Genomic DNA, 14734 nt, shown 5'->3' with positions numbered 1-14734 from the left:
TGTTGAGGAACGGGGAGCGGCTCACGTTCAGTGACGTGTTGTGCGCTCCAGCGGCCCTATTGGAGGACAGCACACATGAGCTGATGACTCGGGAGTTGTACGAAATCTGTCTTACTTTTCCGCTATCACATCAGCTATATTTCTTCAATGTTTTCTCATAACTGTGAAATCATTATGGATTTGATTTGATTTATTTGAATCTTTTTTATCTCATTGGCTAATCTTTAAGAGTCCACACATTTACAGCAAAGTACAACATTTTAGCATATAATATTCCCTAAACTCATACATATACATAGGCCTACATGCGCATACACACATTTAACCTACATACAGTGGCACATATAGGGGCGACCGTGGATGTTTGTAACATTTTTGACATTTCTGTCTGTGTCTTGGAGCTCTTTTAAGCCAGCCCTTTCAAAATGTGCTTCAAACTAGTTACATGTGTCTGCTATGGTGTAACTTTTATCTCTGCAACACAGAGATGCACTTCTTGTGTTTGAGACTTAACCTCAGACGCCCATAGAGAATCCTACAAGTCTACCACTAACATTTGAACATAATAATAAAACAATAAACAAATGTCTGCTTGTGTGTGTGAGACACATACTGAAATTCTAAGAAAACATAAATAAACATTTTCTTGGTGTAGCTAGGTTTTCATTGCTGTGACAACTTACCCAGACTCTAGCCATGAACTTGCTAACCTTACAGCTTACAGCTAAAACATTAGCACTGACAACTTGCATGGAAGATATCTGCATAGACACAAAATAAACAAGATTTAAGTTTGAACTACAAAGCAAACAACGCTACAACAAGCACCTGCCACACAGCTAAACTGAGCATGTGCAGAGTGAATCAGGTGATTCGTGACTTGTTCCTGACTGGAGAAATAGGACTCGTTTCAACTGACCCGTGTTAGACCCATCCCCAGACTCACCTACTGTAATGTATCTATATATAGTATACACATATTAATCAGCATGTGTTCACATATAAATCCAACACTTTACAAACCTACTGAAAGTGAAATAAAAGTCAACAATCCAACTTCTATACTGTACTTAAATGTGCTTTTGTGATGTAAATGAAACTGGTGTGTTCCCATTTCAGTTTTTATTTTTGGTAATATATAATTATTTTTATCTCTTATTATTATGTTAAGTCACATACTAGTAACAGTTTGCTTTAAACCTTTGAATTTTAGAAATTAGAACAACAGAATGTTGTTTCACATGCTCTATTACTGTCAGCCATCCTGTTATAATATATAGTTCACTATAGCATCCTCAGGGATGGGACAAATGTTTACATTCTGTGGGAAACTTTCCTTGTTACAAAGAACTAATAAAAAGATTGTTTACGGTATAGTGATATACAGGTTAGCAGATTTCAACGATTTGTTGTCAATAAGATTGTAACCTGAGAATTTATTCTCAGAAAGTCAAAGGAATATTTTTTCGATGTCATCCAATGATATAGCAGCTAATTCAAAGCTGCAATTCCCCGCCTTCATAATCTTTTTGTCTATTTCCATACCTGTATTCATTTGAGAATTCATCGGGCGTCTGTGGCTCAGGTAGAGCGGGTTGCCCGTTAATCGGCTCCTCCAGGCCGCATGTCAAAGTGTCCTTGGGCAAGATACTGAACCCCGAATTGCCCCTGGTGGCTGTTTCACCAGTGTGTTAGTTTCTGTTTGAGCACTGAGGCTCAGTGTGTGAATGCGATGTAGTGTAAAGGCGCAATACAAATACAGAGCATTTGCATATTGGAACTAAGGTCATTTACCGTTGATTCAAACTGGTCAGCAGTAATTGGCAATGTGTACTGGTTGAGATTGAGAGCAATCTGACCAGCTGCATCACCGTGTGGTATGGCAGCGCTACTGCCACAGACCGCAAACGCCTGCAGAGAGTGGTGAAGGCAACTGAAAAGATCACCAGGACCCCATTACCCTTCCTGCAGAGCATTTAGCATCACAGAGTCCACAGAAGAGCTGCCTCCATTATCAAGTATCCCACCCACCACCAACACAAACTGAACACACGTCTATCCTTGGGTCGGAGGTATAGTAGTGTGAAATGTAGGACTTAAGGACCGAAGAACTCTTTCTTCCCCACTGCCATCAGACTCCTAAACAGTTAATAATGGATTCCGTAAACATGCCCATCTTTAATTAAACTGTACCAGGCCCATGTTAATTGCACTGTTATTGCACATCTGCACACTGCTCCATTCACAATTTCCACATGTATATAATTCATTAGTTGCACAGCTGTTTATAATTCGTCTGCCTGCACGACGACAAAGTGTATATATTTATTTTAATTTTTTGTTACATCTGATGTTTACAGTTTTATATTTGAAGCTTATTTTATATCTCTATTTATTGTATTTTATTTATACATTTATATTTATTTTATTTTTATTGTAGGCATTTGATTAGGACAGCAAAGTAAGAATTTCAGTGTACAGGGAAAGATGAACATCTGACAATAAACACTATCTATCTAATCATTCCATCAACATCCACACTAACAGGACTTTAACTACTTGACCTATCAAGCAGATCATTCATTTGATCTAATCCCTCTGGGATATTGTTTCTCTTAGTTGTTGGTCAGTCCAGGTGATGGTTTGGTTTTGATGGTACTTTTCCTGATAGGAGCATGGCGCGCAACAACATCTGTGAACAATTTTTTATAAAACAATCAACAGCACAGTCCAAATCATCCTCAAGATACACAAGTTCCCAGGGCACAGCAGCCACATCTCTCTGCTAGTCTTAAATTAAAGTTTTCGAAACTCTGTTTCCGTTGGTGTATTTAGTAGGCTAATGCATACAATATTATGATCTGTCCAAGATAACCTGGCAGATTTAGCATTTGAGCATACTTACCCAAATTTGTTTCTTGAGGATCATGTAGGCCTACCACTTGAAATAAATTACAAATCTCAGTATGCTGAGTTAGTTTTGTTAGTATTAGTTAGTGTTAGTATTGTTCCCATCAGTCCATTTACAAGGTACAAGGTAGTTTATTTATCATTATGATATGATAAAGGCCCTCTGACAGGGGCACCCTGTTGCAGTTAGTGCACCCTCCAGCAGCTAGTGGCACCCTGTAGCCGCTTCTTGCACTCTGTGGTAGCTAACAAATCCTCTGTTTTATTCATCTTATAAAAACATATAGGCAACTTAATTATATTGTAAATGAGAAACAATCAGCTAAATGTTTACACATTTGTAAATGTGTTTCATGTGAAGAGAGGGGGTTTGGGGGTGCAGCAACCCGGTCAAGATGTAGAAGGGGGGGGTGTTGCCTATAAAGTTTGGGAACCGCTGTCATTTCACCCATTGTTCATGTAAAAATATTGAGTAGTGCAAGTTTAAAGCAGATATAATCAATATGTTTACATTAACAATGAATTTCCACCTTGTACACAAGAGTTATTAACAGGGGCCCAACAGATAATGTTTGCCCGAGGGCCTCCTAGCAGTTTTATCCAGCCCTGTCTAGCCCTACTCGAATGCGCTTTCCATATTCATTTTGCGCATATACACCATCTGTTACGGTTTCGTTACACACCCGGAAGCCCTGCGCGCTCGTGCATTCGTCTCTCTGCCGCCTTCTTCTGGCACACAGGAGTTGAACTTGGCTCCATATGGGCAACTTAGTGACGTTAACCGTTCAGTGCTAATCGATTCGGGTTTTGGATAACCGGCTGCTGAATCCTTTCTGCGGTACCGTAAGTGAAGACAGAGCAGCGCGTCTGCAGACTGCAGTCCTTTCCCCGCCGTCACATTAACAAAACACTAGTGTTGCGCTGCCGTTCACAAGTTCATGTGTGTGCAGTAGAGGCTCCGGAGCGCTTTCCCCGCAGTTCCCCCCAGCTTCAGCTACAATGAGCGAGTATTTCAGCCTGTCGGACTGTGATGTGATCGGGTTCGACCTGGACCACACGCTATGCCGCTACCATCTGAAGGAGACCTCCAGGGTGAGTGTGTGTAGCGCGTGCAGCTAGCTCCAATACATATTCACACGGTGGCCGTGGCGCTTCGATCCGCAACACATCTGGTTTAAAAATAGCACGGAGCGGTCAATACGCCCCGCTGTCACTTGTCAGCTCTGTCTCGCCTGTGCGAACACAGTGCGACGAAAATGCATAGCAGTGAACGGAGAGATGCGATGCTCCTGATGCTGCAGTCACTCTGCGTGACTCACAGGTTGAACGTCGGCGGGGATGATCATACATGTGTTTAAATCCCCAGTGAGGCCTGTTGGCAACAGCATCTGCTCCTACCATAATGCATTTGTTATAATGAGCTGCAGTCACCGCTGGATTCTGTGACACCGAGTGACAAAACATATAAATGATCATTATAGCTTGGTTTATCAGACCTGGAGTTCATTTATTCTCTCTCCTGTCCATGCATGTCACATGTATGTCTACTAATCCTGTCAGTTAAAAGCATAGTATGTATCCTTTCTGCATTAAAATGTCTAAAAACAACTAGCCCTACAGATTGTGATAGATTTTGGGTTGTGTATATTATCCCAGATGTTTCCAACAATATTCAAACCCAGAGAAATCCATCATTTTAAGCTTTCATTTGCCAGTCAGTGGCATATCATATGGATCCCCTTTGCTCATGCTTCAGTGTTGTGTGTCATGAATGAATTATTTATCCAGTGTTTTAACCCACATTCTTTCAACTCCTACATTTTAACCTGTGAAGGATTTTAGTCATTGGATGCCTGCATCTTAGGTTTTCGCAGAAACAAGCTCAGCATCTGTTATCCAGGTACAGCGGCGGAGAAACACAGATTTTTAGCAAAAAACGACTTTATTCAGTTTATCAGGTTTTTTTGGAGAGGAGGAGGCCCCTGAGGATGATCGGCTTCCGGCAAAAAACTCCTGACACTGTCTGATGAAGTAACGTGGGACGTCCATGTCACTTCACATCATCAAACTGCGTCTTTAGTTATTGTTTTGATGTGAGAGACCCATATGGACAGAAGATTACTGTGCAGAACCCGAGGATAGAGAACCACAAAAGGGTTGGCTACTACTGACAGGCTTAGTTTGGTGAATTGGTTAATTTAATTGAAAACCCTCTCTTTATGTAGATGCAGTGTTAAAATCCAGTGCATACTGGATAATGAATATCATTGTGATGACAGTCACGAGTTAGGCTACATGTTCCCCATAACCGGCTGAAATTACGTGATTAAACTTAAAGGATAATTTTAGTGTTTTTAAACCTGGGCCCTATTTTCACATATTTCATTTATTTTTATATTATATTTCGTATTAAAAATGACTAGTAGGTACAATGTGTTTTGAAATCCATGCAGTAGACGGCTTCAGCCGCAAACCGGCTGCCGGGGCTCCAACGTATTCCTTCGGGGCAACTGTGTCCACGAAAAGTGCTTCTTTTTGCCACCAACAGGCTCAGACCGTTAGCTGTCTGACAACATCATGTAAAGGATCTAGGGCTGGGCATTAAAAAAATAATGATATTTATGGCAAAATAATTTTTCTCAATAACAATATAACAAATGTTTAATAAATGTTTGATTTAATTCATTTAAATCATGAACGAATCAGCACTTGTTTTTTTTTTATAAAGATATTTATTTTGTTGAGGAAAAGGGACTAAAAAAGATTTAACTTAATTTTACTCGTGCATATTTATGGAAGATTTTTTTATGAAAAGATTTTATCATAATTTTTTTGAATGTTCTACCTCAGATTTGTGAAGTGATTCACTGTTTGGCATCAAATGTTGTTTCTGAAAAACTAACCGTCTGGTTTCTTAAATTTCCCTCGGGAGCAAAAATCAGCCTTTAAACTCTACATTTATTGTGATTATTATTGATATTGATTGATTTTTTTTTTTATTGTGATACCATTCTTGGCCATATTGCCCAGCCTTAAAAGGACCCCTACGCCATGTTTTTGACAAGAAACAGATGTCTCTGTCAAGGACAATTCTCTCTGGAAACTCGTCTTGTGTTGGAGTAATGTTAGGAAATGTTAGCAGTTCCTTAATGTTCGCAACAAACTCCTCTCCGTCGTTTCCACCGCAGATCCCTGCAACAGCTCGCCTTTAAAATCATTAAGATTAAGACCATGCCTTTAACCAGAGAAGGATGAAATGTTCTTTGGGTTGAAAGAAAAACCTGTATATTCTTGGCATCCAGAGGGGCATGGCTGCATTTCATTGTTGTTGTCATCTGCGTTATGACTGTGCTGCTCACTGCAGTCAGTGATGTTATCTCGCTCTTGTTTTTGCAGCTGATCTATGAGAGCTTTGCCAGGTATCTGGTGGAGCATAAAGGCTATGACAAGGACCTGCTGAACCTAACCTCTGCTACCTGGGATTTCTGGTGAGTCAGCAGCAGCAGTTCCCCCAGTCTAGGGGGAAACGATGACATAAAGAGGTATAATGAATACCTATATCTTTCAGGGATATACGTCTACTACCTGTGGCTAAAAATACAGTATTTGAATCACAGTGTACCAACCTGCACTTCATCACTGATAAACATAGATCTTCCTTTATTTATTCCTTTACCCAAGTAAAGTCCAATATCCACACTGGAATGCCACTGTATCAGGCCCCTAAGGATTGCAAGTATTTCTGAAATCTGTCTTTAACTTCAGTATTCACAAGCTTTTAGCGCAGAGACACTGAACACTGGAGTATAGCACTTAATACTAAGGCTAGGCAATAAAAGAATAATGATAATTATCGCAATATAATTTTCCTCAATAACAATATAACAAATGTTCAAATTTTTTTGGATTTAATTCATTTGAATAATGAGCAAATTAGCACTTGTTTTTTCTATTCAGCTATTTATTTTGCTAGGGAAAAGGGTCTGACATCTTTTCAGCAGATAACACAACCTGCAAAACTTTCTGACTTGCAAGGAAAACCTTTTGTCTTTCAATCAACGAGGAAAAATTAGCAATTAAAACTTTTTGTGACACACAAAAAAAGCCTGTTTGTTTTTAATTACAAACCTGATGTTTGATTGCAGCTCGATAAATATGCTCTCAAAACTTTTTTTTTGCTTGCATTAAAAAGACACAAAAATAGCTTTGCCATCAATATGACAGAAGATTCCAATGTATGGTAGATGAAGAATCTTGCATATTTATTTCTTGCAACAAATAAGAATGTAATTTAGGCAGTGACCAGCAGAAGTGGCCATTTGGGAGCCAGTATTTAGTATTCTCTTGGCTCCGCTCAAAGTGCTGTGATTCCCATTGCTACTACACTGTTTAAGTCACCTGTCAAATGTAGCCTTATCAATAAAAACATAGCTTTGAAGTAGTTTGAAAGGCTTATTTCTTTACTTTTATTGGAGCTTCCTGTAGGCTTGCAAACAGTCTCTCAGACTAACATGCCCTAGACTTGCTATATGTCTATCTGCACAGAATGTTTAAAGCACATGTTTACGTTTTTTACCATTTGTTATTTGAATTTTCCATTTCGTGCCATTTCAAATAATCCATAATTGTCCATACTGCATTTATATCACGCTTAATTTGGTGTCCAGTTTTAAAGGGCTAGTGGTGGATCTGGAGGATGGAAACCTCGTGAAGCTGGCTGAAGATGGAACCGTCTTGCGGTATGCTCTGGATGCAGGAAATGTATCTAATCTGCTTCCCAAAACATCTCTTTAATTCTTTTGTCAAAGTTTTTCACACACCTTTAAAGTGGAATAATGAAAAAGTTTTATTTCTTGCTTCATTAGAGCGACACATGGAACCAATGACCTCAGCACAGAAGAGATCATCAAACATTATGGTCCAAAAAGGGAGTGGAAGCACTTTGATAGCCTCAATACCTCCTTCACAAGATCTGGTATAATTTTATATCCATCTTTATTACCTAATAGCTGTATGCTGTTGGCTCTTCAGTATGATAATGTGCTATATCTGGGATTTTTTCACATAGATTTAATTGATTTAACTTATCACTTCTTTTGGACTTTGCAGCAAAGTACTATTTCTATGACAACTACTTTGATCTACCCGGGGCTCTCCTCTGTGGAAGAGTTGTCGACATGTTGCATAAGGTAATATCTGATAAGGTTATGGTTAATATAATGTTATTAGGTTAAGACTTTCATGTGGAAAAAGATATTAAAATGTGACTTTATGTTTTTGTGAATAGCGAGGAAATGAGGTGAATTCTGACTTTTGGAAAGACATGGTTGCTGCCATCGACCACAATTACAACACATCTGCATTCAAAGGTATGCCTTTTATTCCAAAGCAGCACATATTTTGGTTTATTGCGTATTTCTAATGTCTTAACGTCAAAGACCCATACAGTTAAGGGGAACAACATACACAATAAACAATTCTTTTTCAAACTAGAACTTTTATTCTGTGTTTTGGTCAATAAGTTGTACATAACTTAACATATCCAATGGGATGTAGTTGTTTTGAAAAAAAAAATGCAGTTTGAATTTCTCATTCTGTGTTGTTTGGCTGGTCACAGTGCTTGTGAGAATGTGCTGATGGTCTAATAACATAGTATAACAGTTTTGTGTGTCTTGTATATTACAGGAAAATTCTTAAACAACAGACATTAATAAAAACAAACACAAATAAAAGACATGCTGTAAATGTTACAGGCAGTTGTAAAGCACCACTTACGATATCGTCCAATATTGTTTAATGTTTCTTAAAATTGCAGGCACATACGGTGAACTGGGGAAAGGGATCAATTTGACCTATATATTTAAAAAATTTACTCAGAATTAATACCTCTTTCAGTCAAGTCATTAGTTAGCAAATTGAAGACCTTTTTATTGTTGTAGAGATTCAAATAAGGCTGTTAAACTTGGTAAAAGTACAACCATATTTTTCTTTAATCTACAATCTCAATTTGGAATTTGGAAGTAATTCTCTGAGTAGTTCAATGTTTTGTAAGATTTTGAGGTTTATTTGGATTTGTGAAATCACGTTGAGGCAATCAAGAACCCAGAGAATGAGCAGTGAACATTATCTGCTGCAAATATACCATTACTCTCCTCATCAGGGACCTGGATATAGACTCTGTCACCACCCTGCAGCATAAGAACAGCACTGCCTGACATCTGATCGAGGAAGCCCTTGTTGTACTCATCATAGGTGAAAACTAGTGGCTCCTCGTTTTTGTAGAGGGCCACCAGTGCATTGGCACCATTGACATGCATATGATAGCTGAAATAGTAGAGACCTGGGATCTGGCAGGTAAACACACCACTGTTTGGGTCATAATGGTGCTCCCCATTGTACAGAACATGGTTGAACTGAATAGGGGTTCCAGCTGGAGGGTAAGCCGTAGTCAGCACAGCACTGAAGGCGGACATGGGGGCCTTCATCATCTCATGAGTCATCACAACCTCGTGGGACTTGATTGGCATGCTCTTCTCATGGTGGTAAACTATCTCTCCTGGAGGGCCAGGTGGACCAGGAGGACCGGAAGGTCCTGGGTGACCATCTTGACCTCTGGCACCTGGAATTCCAGGTGGCCCCTGAGGACCAGAAATTCCCTTAGCTGTCAAGCCAGCTGGACCAGGTGGGCCTGGAAGACCTGGATGTCCCTTAAGCCCAGGAGGACCTGATGGACCGGGGGGCCCGCTTGGTCCCATGGGTCCTGGCCTTCCGTTCTCACCACTTTTTCCTGGTGCTCCTCCGGGGCCTGTGTGTCCTTTTGGTCCGGGGGCGCCATTTGAACCTGGAAGTCCTGGGGCACCAGCATGGCCTTGTGCGCCCTTTGGACCCTGAGGACCATTATGACCTGGAGTTCCTGGAGGACCTACAGCCCCAGGGCTACCTGGTGATCCAGTGAAACCCTGAGCTCCCTGCTCACCTTTGGTTCCCCTGGGGCCTGGTGCACCTACCATACCAATATCGCCTTTGGGTCCTTGTGGGCCTGCCTCACCTTGGAACCCTCTTGCACCTTGTGGACCAGCTGGGCCAATAGGACCAGGAGCACCTGGTTGACCAGTAAAACCAGTTGGGCCTGGCTCTCCTTTCTGACCAGTGGTTCCTGAAGTACCAGGAGCACCTCTGCTACCTGGTATTCCAGGTTCACCCGTTTTTCCAACACCTGGCATGCCAGGGGAGCCTGGCTGACCAGCAGGACCCTGTGGACCTTTAGCCCCCATAGGTCCAGGCATACCTGGGGTACCATTCTGACCTGGTTTACCTGGTGCTCCTGTGCCTGGAGCACCTGTGTGACCCTTTGGCCCTGGCATACCCATTGGCCCAGGACTACCATCTCTTCCTGGCGAGCCACTTTTGCCAGGTTCTCCAGGATAGCCAGGGGCACCAGTTTTACCTTCTCCAGGTTTGCCTGGCATACCAGATGGGCCCATTGGTCCAACTGGGCCTGATGGTCCTTGAACCCCAGGAACTCCAATGCCTCTCTCTCCTTTGGCGCCAGGAAGACCAGGAATACCAGGATGTCCCTTCAGACCAGGCTCTCCTCTTGGTCCCATTGACCCAGGGAAGCCAGCAGGTCCAGGTTTTCCAACAGAAGAAAGTCCAGCAGGTCCAGGTGTTCCAGGCGTACCAGGTGCACCTCTGGGACCCATTGGTCCAGTTGCACCAGTTGCACCTCTCTCACCAGGAATACCAGGGCTACCTGGTTTTCCATGGCCACCTGGGGGACCAGGTTTACCTGCTTGGGAGTAGCCAGGGGGTCCAGGAGGTCCTGGTGGGCCTTTTGGTCCAGTATGTCCTACACCACTCTTTCCAGGAGGTCCAGGTGGTCCCATTGGTCCTGGCTCACCTGGAGGACCTTGAGGACCTGTCTCCCCTACGACGGCTAGGGAACACATAGATACACAAGATGAAATTATTCAGGTAATATGATGCACACATCATAATGTCATTATGTCACAGGTGTATTTTTTAGATAAATTTAGTCTGTTGTACTGAATCATGAGCTTTACTGAAAAAAAACAAAAAGTACTTCACAGTATCCCAAATGATGTTGTAGATGGATATAGAAAACAAACACACAAGCTTACAATACAGACAAATAATATCCTCCAAAGTAATGACAAACTGAAAAAAGAGGCATGGCTTCATTTTGAAGCATTTCCAATTATTTCACTGCTTCTTCTCCTCTTCAGTGCATTAAGCCTCCTTGGTTGGTGTTCTCCGTAAGACCATAACCTGATTTAGAACACTTCCTCTATGATTGTAGGGCGGGTTGTGGGGCCGCACTCTTTCTCTCCCAGGATAGTCCTCACAGCACTGGTCTGAGGGGATATTCTCACCAAGCTTATGTCTGCTGGCATGGGAACCAACACACCAGTGGTACCACTATACTACAACCTGTAATTTCCAGCACTGGCCCTGAATGTATAGTTAGTGGTCTGCAAGTTGTTAACATCACCTTGATGCATTTCCTTTCATGATGTGTAGAGTTTATGGATACCATCAAATGAGTGTATATATATGCACTAAATTAGTGTATGATGTATGTTTTTTATTTTACTGGAGGTAAAACAAAAAACCAGGGCACCCAGTTTTTTTCTTCTCTTAAATCATTAATTAAATTAAACATATGTTGACATTTTTATGCATTTTACTAGTTAGCTTAAAGCTAATTTACATTGTACAAATGTAACTTTAATCATTTCTTTAATATCTGTCTATCTGTGTAAAGTCCCAAAGAGTTTAGGCACCATTTAGGATTTGCAATGAAAATAATAATAAACTATCTATCTCGTCTACCAAGGCAAATTAAAAGGCATTAACGATAGAGTCCAGGAACTATCCTCATTTTTTAACTGTGCAAAGTATATCTGAGAAAATTGCCATCGCACTGCTTTCCTATATACACTATTATTCTGGATGCATTATTACCAGAAAAACAAAAGCATATCCTGTGAAAGAATCAAATCCAGTAGTGTTGGCCTCTCTTTTGAAAGGCTTGTTGCTTTGAGAAGAACCTTTTTTCACAGGGCCGTCATTTCCAAGCCACATAAGGCTGAGCCTGAAAGCCCACATGGGATATTTGTGCCAGAACTGGACACTTTGGCAGCCAGAAACACCACAAATTAGAGGTGATAATACTGGCCACAGTAGCTGAACCGTGTGTGACCTGTTAACACTGCTATACTATCATGCAGTACTATCATGCAATATAGTGTAGTACCAATATTCATTCTCAGTTTGGTTGCCCCTATAAACACCCCCTTTAGTCAGAGACTGTAATTCTTTTTTTAACCCATTGTCCTTTATACTGAAAAACCTGTCTCAATTATCTCAGCCACAGAGTGCTGGTGTTGTGTGGTGTTATTTCAATACCACAAAGCGGTTTGTTAGGGCGTGCCTGCAACGTGGTAACAACATCTGTTTTGAAGATTTGTCAAAATTGAGCTCCCATTGTCAACTTTCTATTTTCTTTTTTATGTCGAGGCACACAGTCAAACCACATCAGAAACCTCTTCAAAAACAAAACTTGAGAAATAAATTCAACTGTCGATCGCAAAATTTGAATCATTGTTTAGCTGGGTTATAAAATATAGTTTTATACATCATCCTGGCAGCTACATGACCACTGCTTTGGGTTTTCTTTATGATACAGGCAAAAGGGACAGTTTCCTTCTTTAACCTTTATTTATTCAGAGCACAAGTGCTCTTTTACAGCTATACCCCACCTCACAGTTATATACAGTTATACACATTCACAGCAGTACAGCCAGCTCAACCACAGCCTTCTGCTTTCAGCCAATGAGACGTTGCACTAGACCTGCTGGGTGTGCACCTTGATGACGGTTAATGAAGGAGGACGGCGTTTTGGCAGCCTCATTTACTGATGTGTGTGAGCCCGCAGTCTGTCAGGTTGAATAAGAAGGTATCTTACAAAAAGGTCAGGGTGGTGCTGATGATAATGATGATTAGGATAATGAGTTGAATCTGTTAATTAAGAAATATGTCGTATTTGTCAGGTTCTTTAAATGACACAGTAAACTGCCATATTTCCACTATACATTCACAGCCATCAACAGCTCACATTATGATATCAGTGGTTAAAGTTATTAATTAATTCGAGCTGACAGTGAGGGGTGTATCATGACCTTTTTTGAAGTGCAGTGATATGCAAGCTGTAATGATATTTTTATTTATGGATTGCTTTAAAACATCTTTGGCGTGAGACTGCTCTGTTGCTTTTCAGCATCACAAGTTATAATTCGGTCAGCATATGTCCTATAAATTCCACCAGAAATGAAGTGTCATCTGGTGCTATTTTGCAGTTTAATTTGTCTAAATTTGTTTTAGCTGTTGAACAAAAACAGATGGATTATGGAGGGCATACAGTCTGAAAGTAGTTTTACTGTGCAGTCTGCAGTTATTCCAAATCAACAATGGGCTCGGCTGCAGTTTAATTATTATACTTAACATAAACAGATGCAGGCATTTTTCTATTCCTGCTTATTTCCCCCCGTTGAATTTCAACCAGCTATATTTGTGTTAATTGCAGTGTGTCACCAGATTGTGGTGATAGTAAAAGATTGCAAGTTTTTACATGAACTAGAGAAGACATAGATGACTCACCATGACTCTTGACGGGATAGGGAGTCTTGGCCACTTTTGGCACATGGTAGTACCTGTCAGGGGTTGCCTCAGCCAAAGCTAGGAGGACGAGGAGAATGCTTGTTACCCTCAGGTCCATCTTGTGAAGCTAAACCTGCAAAGACAGAATCAGTTTATGAGAAAAGTCATGTAAAGCATCACCCAATGACAATAACCAACCGAAAGACCATGCCTCACAGTGGCAAGTGCCTCTCCTGCACTTCATTTGCACTTGGTAGTGGTAATGAAGTGCAGAATGGCTGGCGTATCAGCTGTAACAATCAGAGTGGAGAGACAGCTGCAAAACAAGAATCTTGCATTTCTAAACGGGCCAGATCATACTCATCAGTCAGCTTCTGTGAAAAGTATTCAAAACAAATTTGACGTAAGATTTTTTTATTATGTAATTAAACATTTGGTGAGTCCAGAGTTCTCTTGTGGCTCTTATTGAGGAAATAAAAATCTCTCTTTTAATCTAGATAAAAACAGTCACAGGCACAAATTCTCTTCCAGTGTAAACCCAGCCACAGCACATGGCTCATTACACTTGTAATGCCAGCAACCATCAGCACTCCACCAGCAACCCTCCCCTCACTGAGAGCCAGGCTGCAGCTGGGAATCCCCTGTGCACTAACCTGAAATCAGTAAAAAAGCCACCTTACCGGGAAGGTTTACGCTCCAAAGAAACAGTGGGAGGTTGCTGTCCCGGCGTGACGCTGTTATATCCTTAGTTGTGGAGTCTTCCTGTCTGAGCGACAGCTGCTGCTTCCCAGGGTACTGGGCTCAAGGTATTTATACTGAGCCGGTCTCCAGCATCATATTGGATCTACCTTGCGTAGAAGGCCCTCCCTGCTCTGATGTCATCTTTAATGACGGGTGCCATGTCCTCAGTAGGGCTGTCACTTCAGAGTGATGGCACCTCCCTTTACTACGTCTCCACTCTCTTCATCTGGTTCTCTCTGTCTGTACTGAGCAGCAGTGAGGGGCTTCCTGTTAAATTCCCTTTGGATGACATTTTCATAAGTTCTTTTCTTGAATCTTTTTCCTTGGGTGGTCTGCAGTAAAATTTGTGGCACACAGTTGTGCAGGTTTTAAAGTTAACATCTTTATTCACCGGGTTTCTGCT

The 14734-nt window shown here is 41.2% G+C and overlaps 2 protein-coding genes across 2 annotated transcripts in view; one reads left to right on the top strand and one right to left on the bottom strand.

Annotated features, from left to right (window-relative positions):
• Window positions 1-3607: 3607 nt before the first annotated feature.
• nt5dc1 (5'-nucleotidase domain containing 1) overlaps window positions 3608-14734 on the top strand; it is a 72233-nt gene continuing 61106 nt past the window's right edge. Inside the window, exons 1-6 of the mRNA XM_046061064.1 lie at window positions 3608-4002; window positions 6307-6398; window positions 7578-7649; window positions 7776-7885; window positions 8020-8099; window positions 8198-8279. Coding sequence (XP_045917020.1) covers window positions 3910-4002; window positions 6307-6398; window positions 7578-7649; window positions 7776-7885; window positions 8020-8099; window positions 8198-8279 — 529 coding nt within the window. The 5' untranslated portion in view covers window positions 3608-3909. The remainder of the gene's footprint in view (window positions 4003-6306; window positions 6399-7577; window positions 7650-7775; window positions 7886-8019; window positions 8100-8197; window positions 8280-14734) is intronic.
• Window positions 8328-14353, bottom strand: col10a1b (collagen, type X, alpha 1b). The gene is made up of 3 exons (XM_046061062.1): window positions 14271-14353; window positions 13591-13723; window positions 8328-10846 (listed from the first exon to the last, which is right to left on the bottom strand). Exons 2-3 carry the CDS (start codon window positions 13706-13708, stop codon window positions 8991-8993), a joined length of 1974 nt encoding a protein of 657 aa, XP_045917018.1. The 5' UTR covers window positions 13709-13723; window positions 14271-14353; the 3' UTR covers window positions 8328-8990.

This window comes from Micropterus dolomieu, linkage group LG10, assembly GCF_021292245.1.
Source record: "Micropterus dolomieu isolate WLL.071019.BEF.003 ecotype Adirondacks linkage group LG10, ASM2129224v1, whole genome shotgun sequence".
NCBI classification, from domain to species: Eukaryota; Metazoa; Chordata; class Actinopteri; order Centrarchiformes; family Centrarchidae; genus Micropterus; species Micropterus dolomieu.
Note: the sequence above shows the minus strand (reverse complement) of the source record. Positions and strands in the feature narration are given on the sequence as shown.

Bases quoted from the DNA above. Each gene is read 5' to 3' on its own strand.
- col10a1b (XM_046061062.1), bottom strand. From the start codon at position 13,708: ATGGACCTGAGGGTAACAAGCATTCTCCTCGTCCTCCTAGCTTTGGCT. The intron at 10,847-13,590 runs GTGAGTCATCTA...TGTGTTCCCTAG, and splicing joins CTATCCCGTCAAGAGTCATG to CCGTCGTAGGGGAGACAGGT.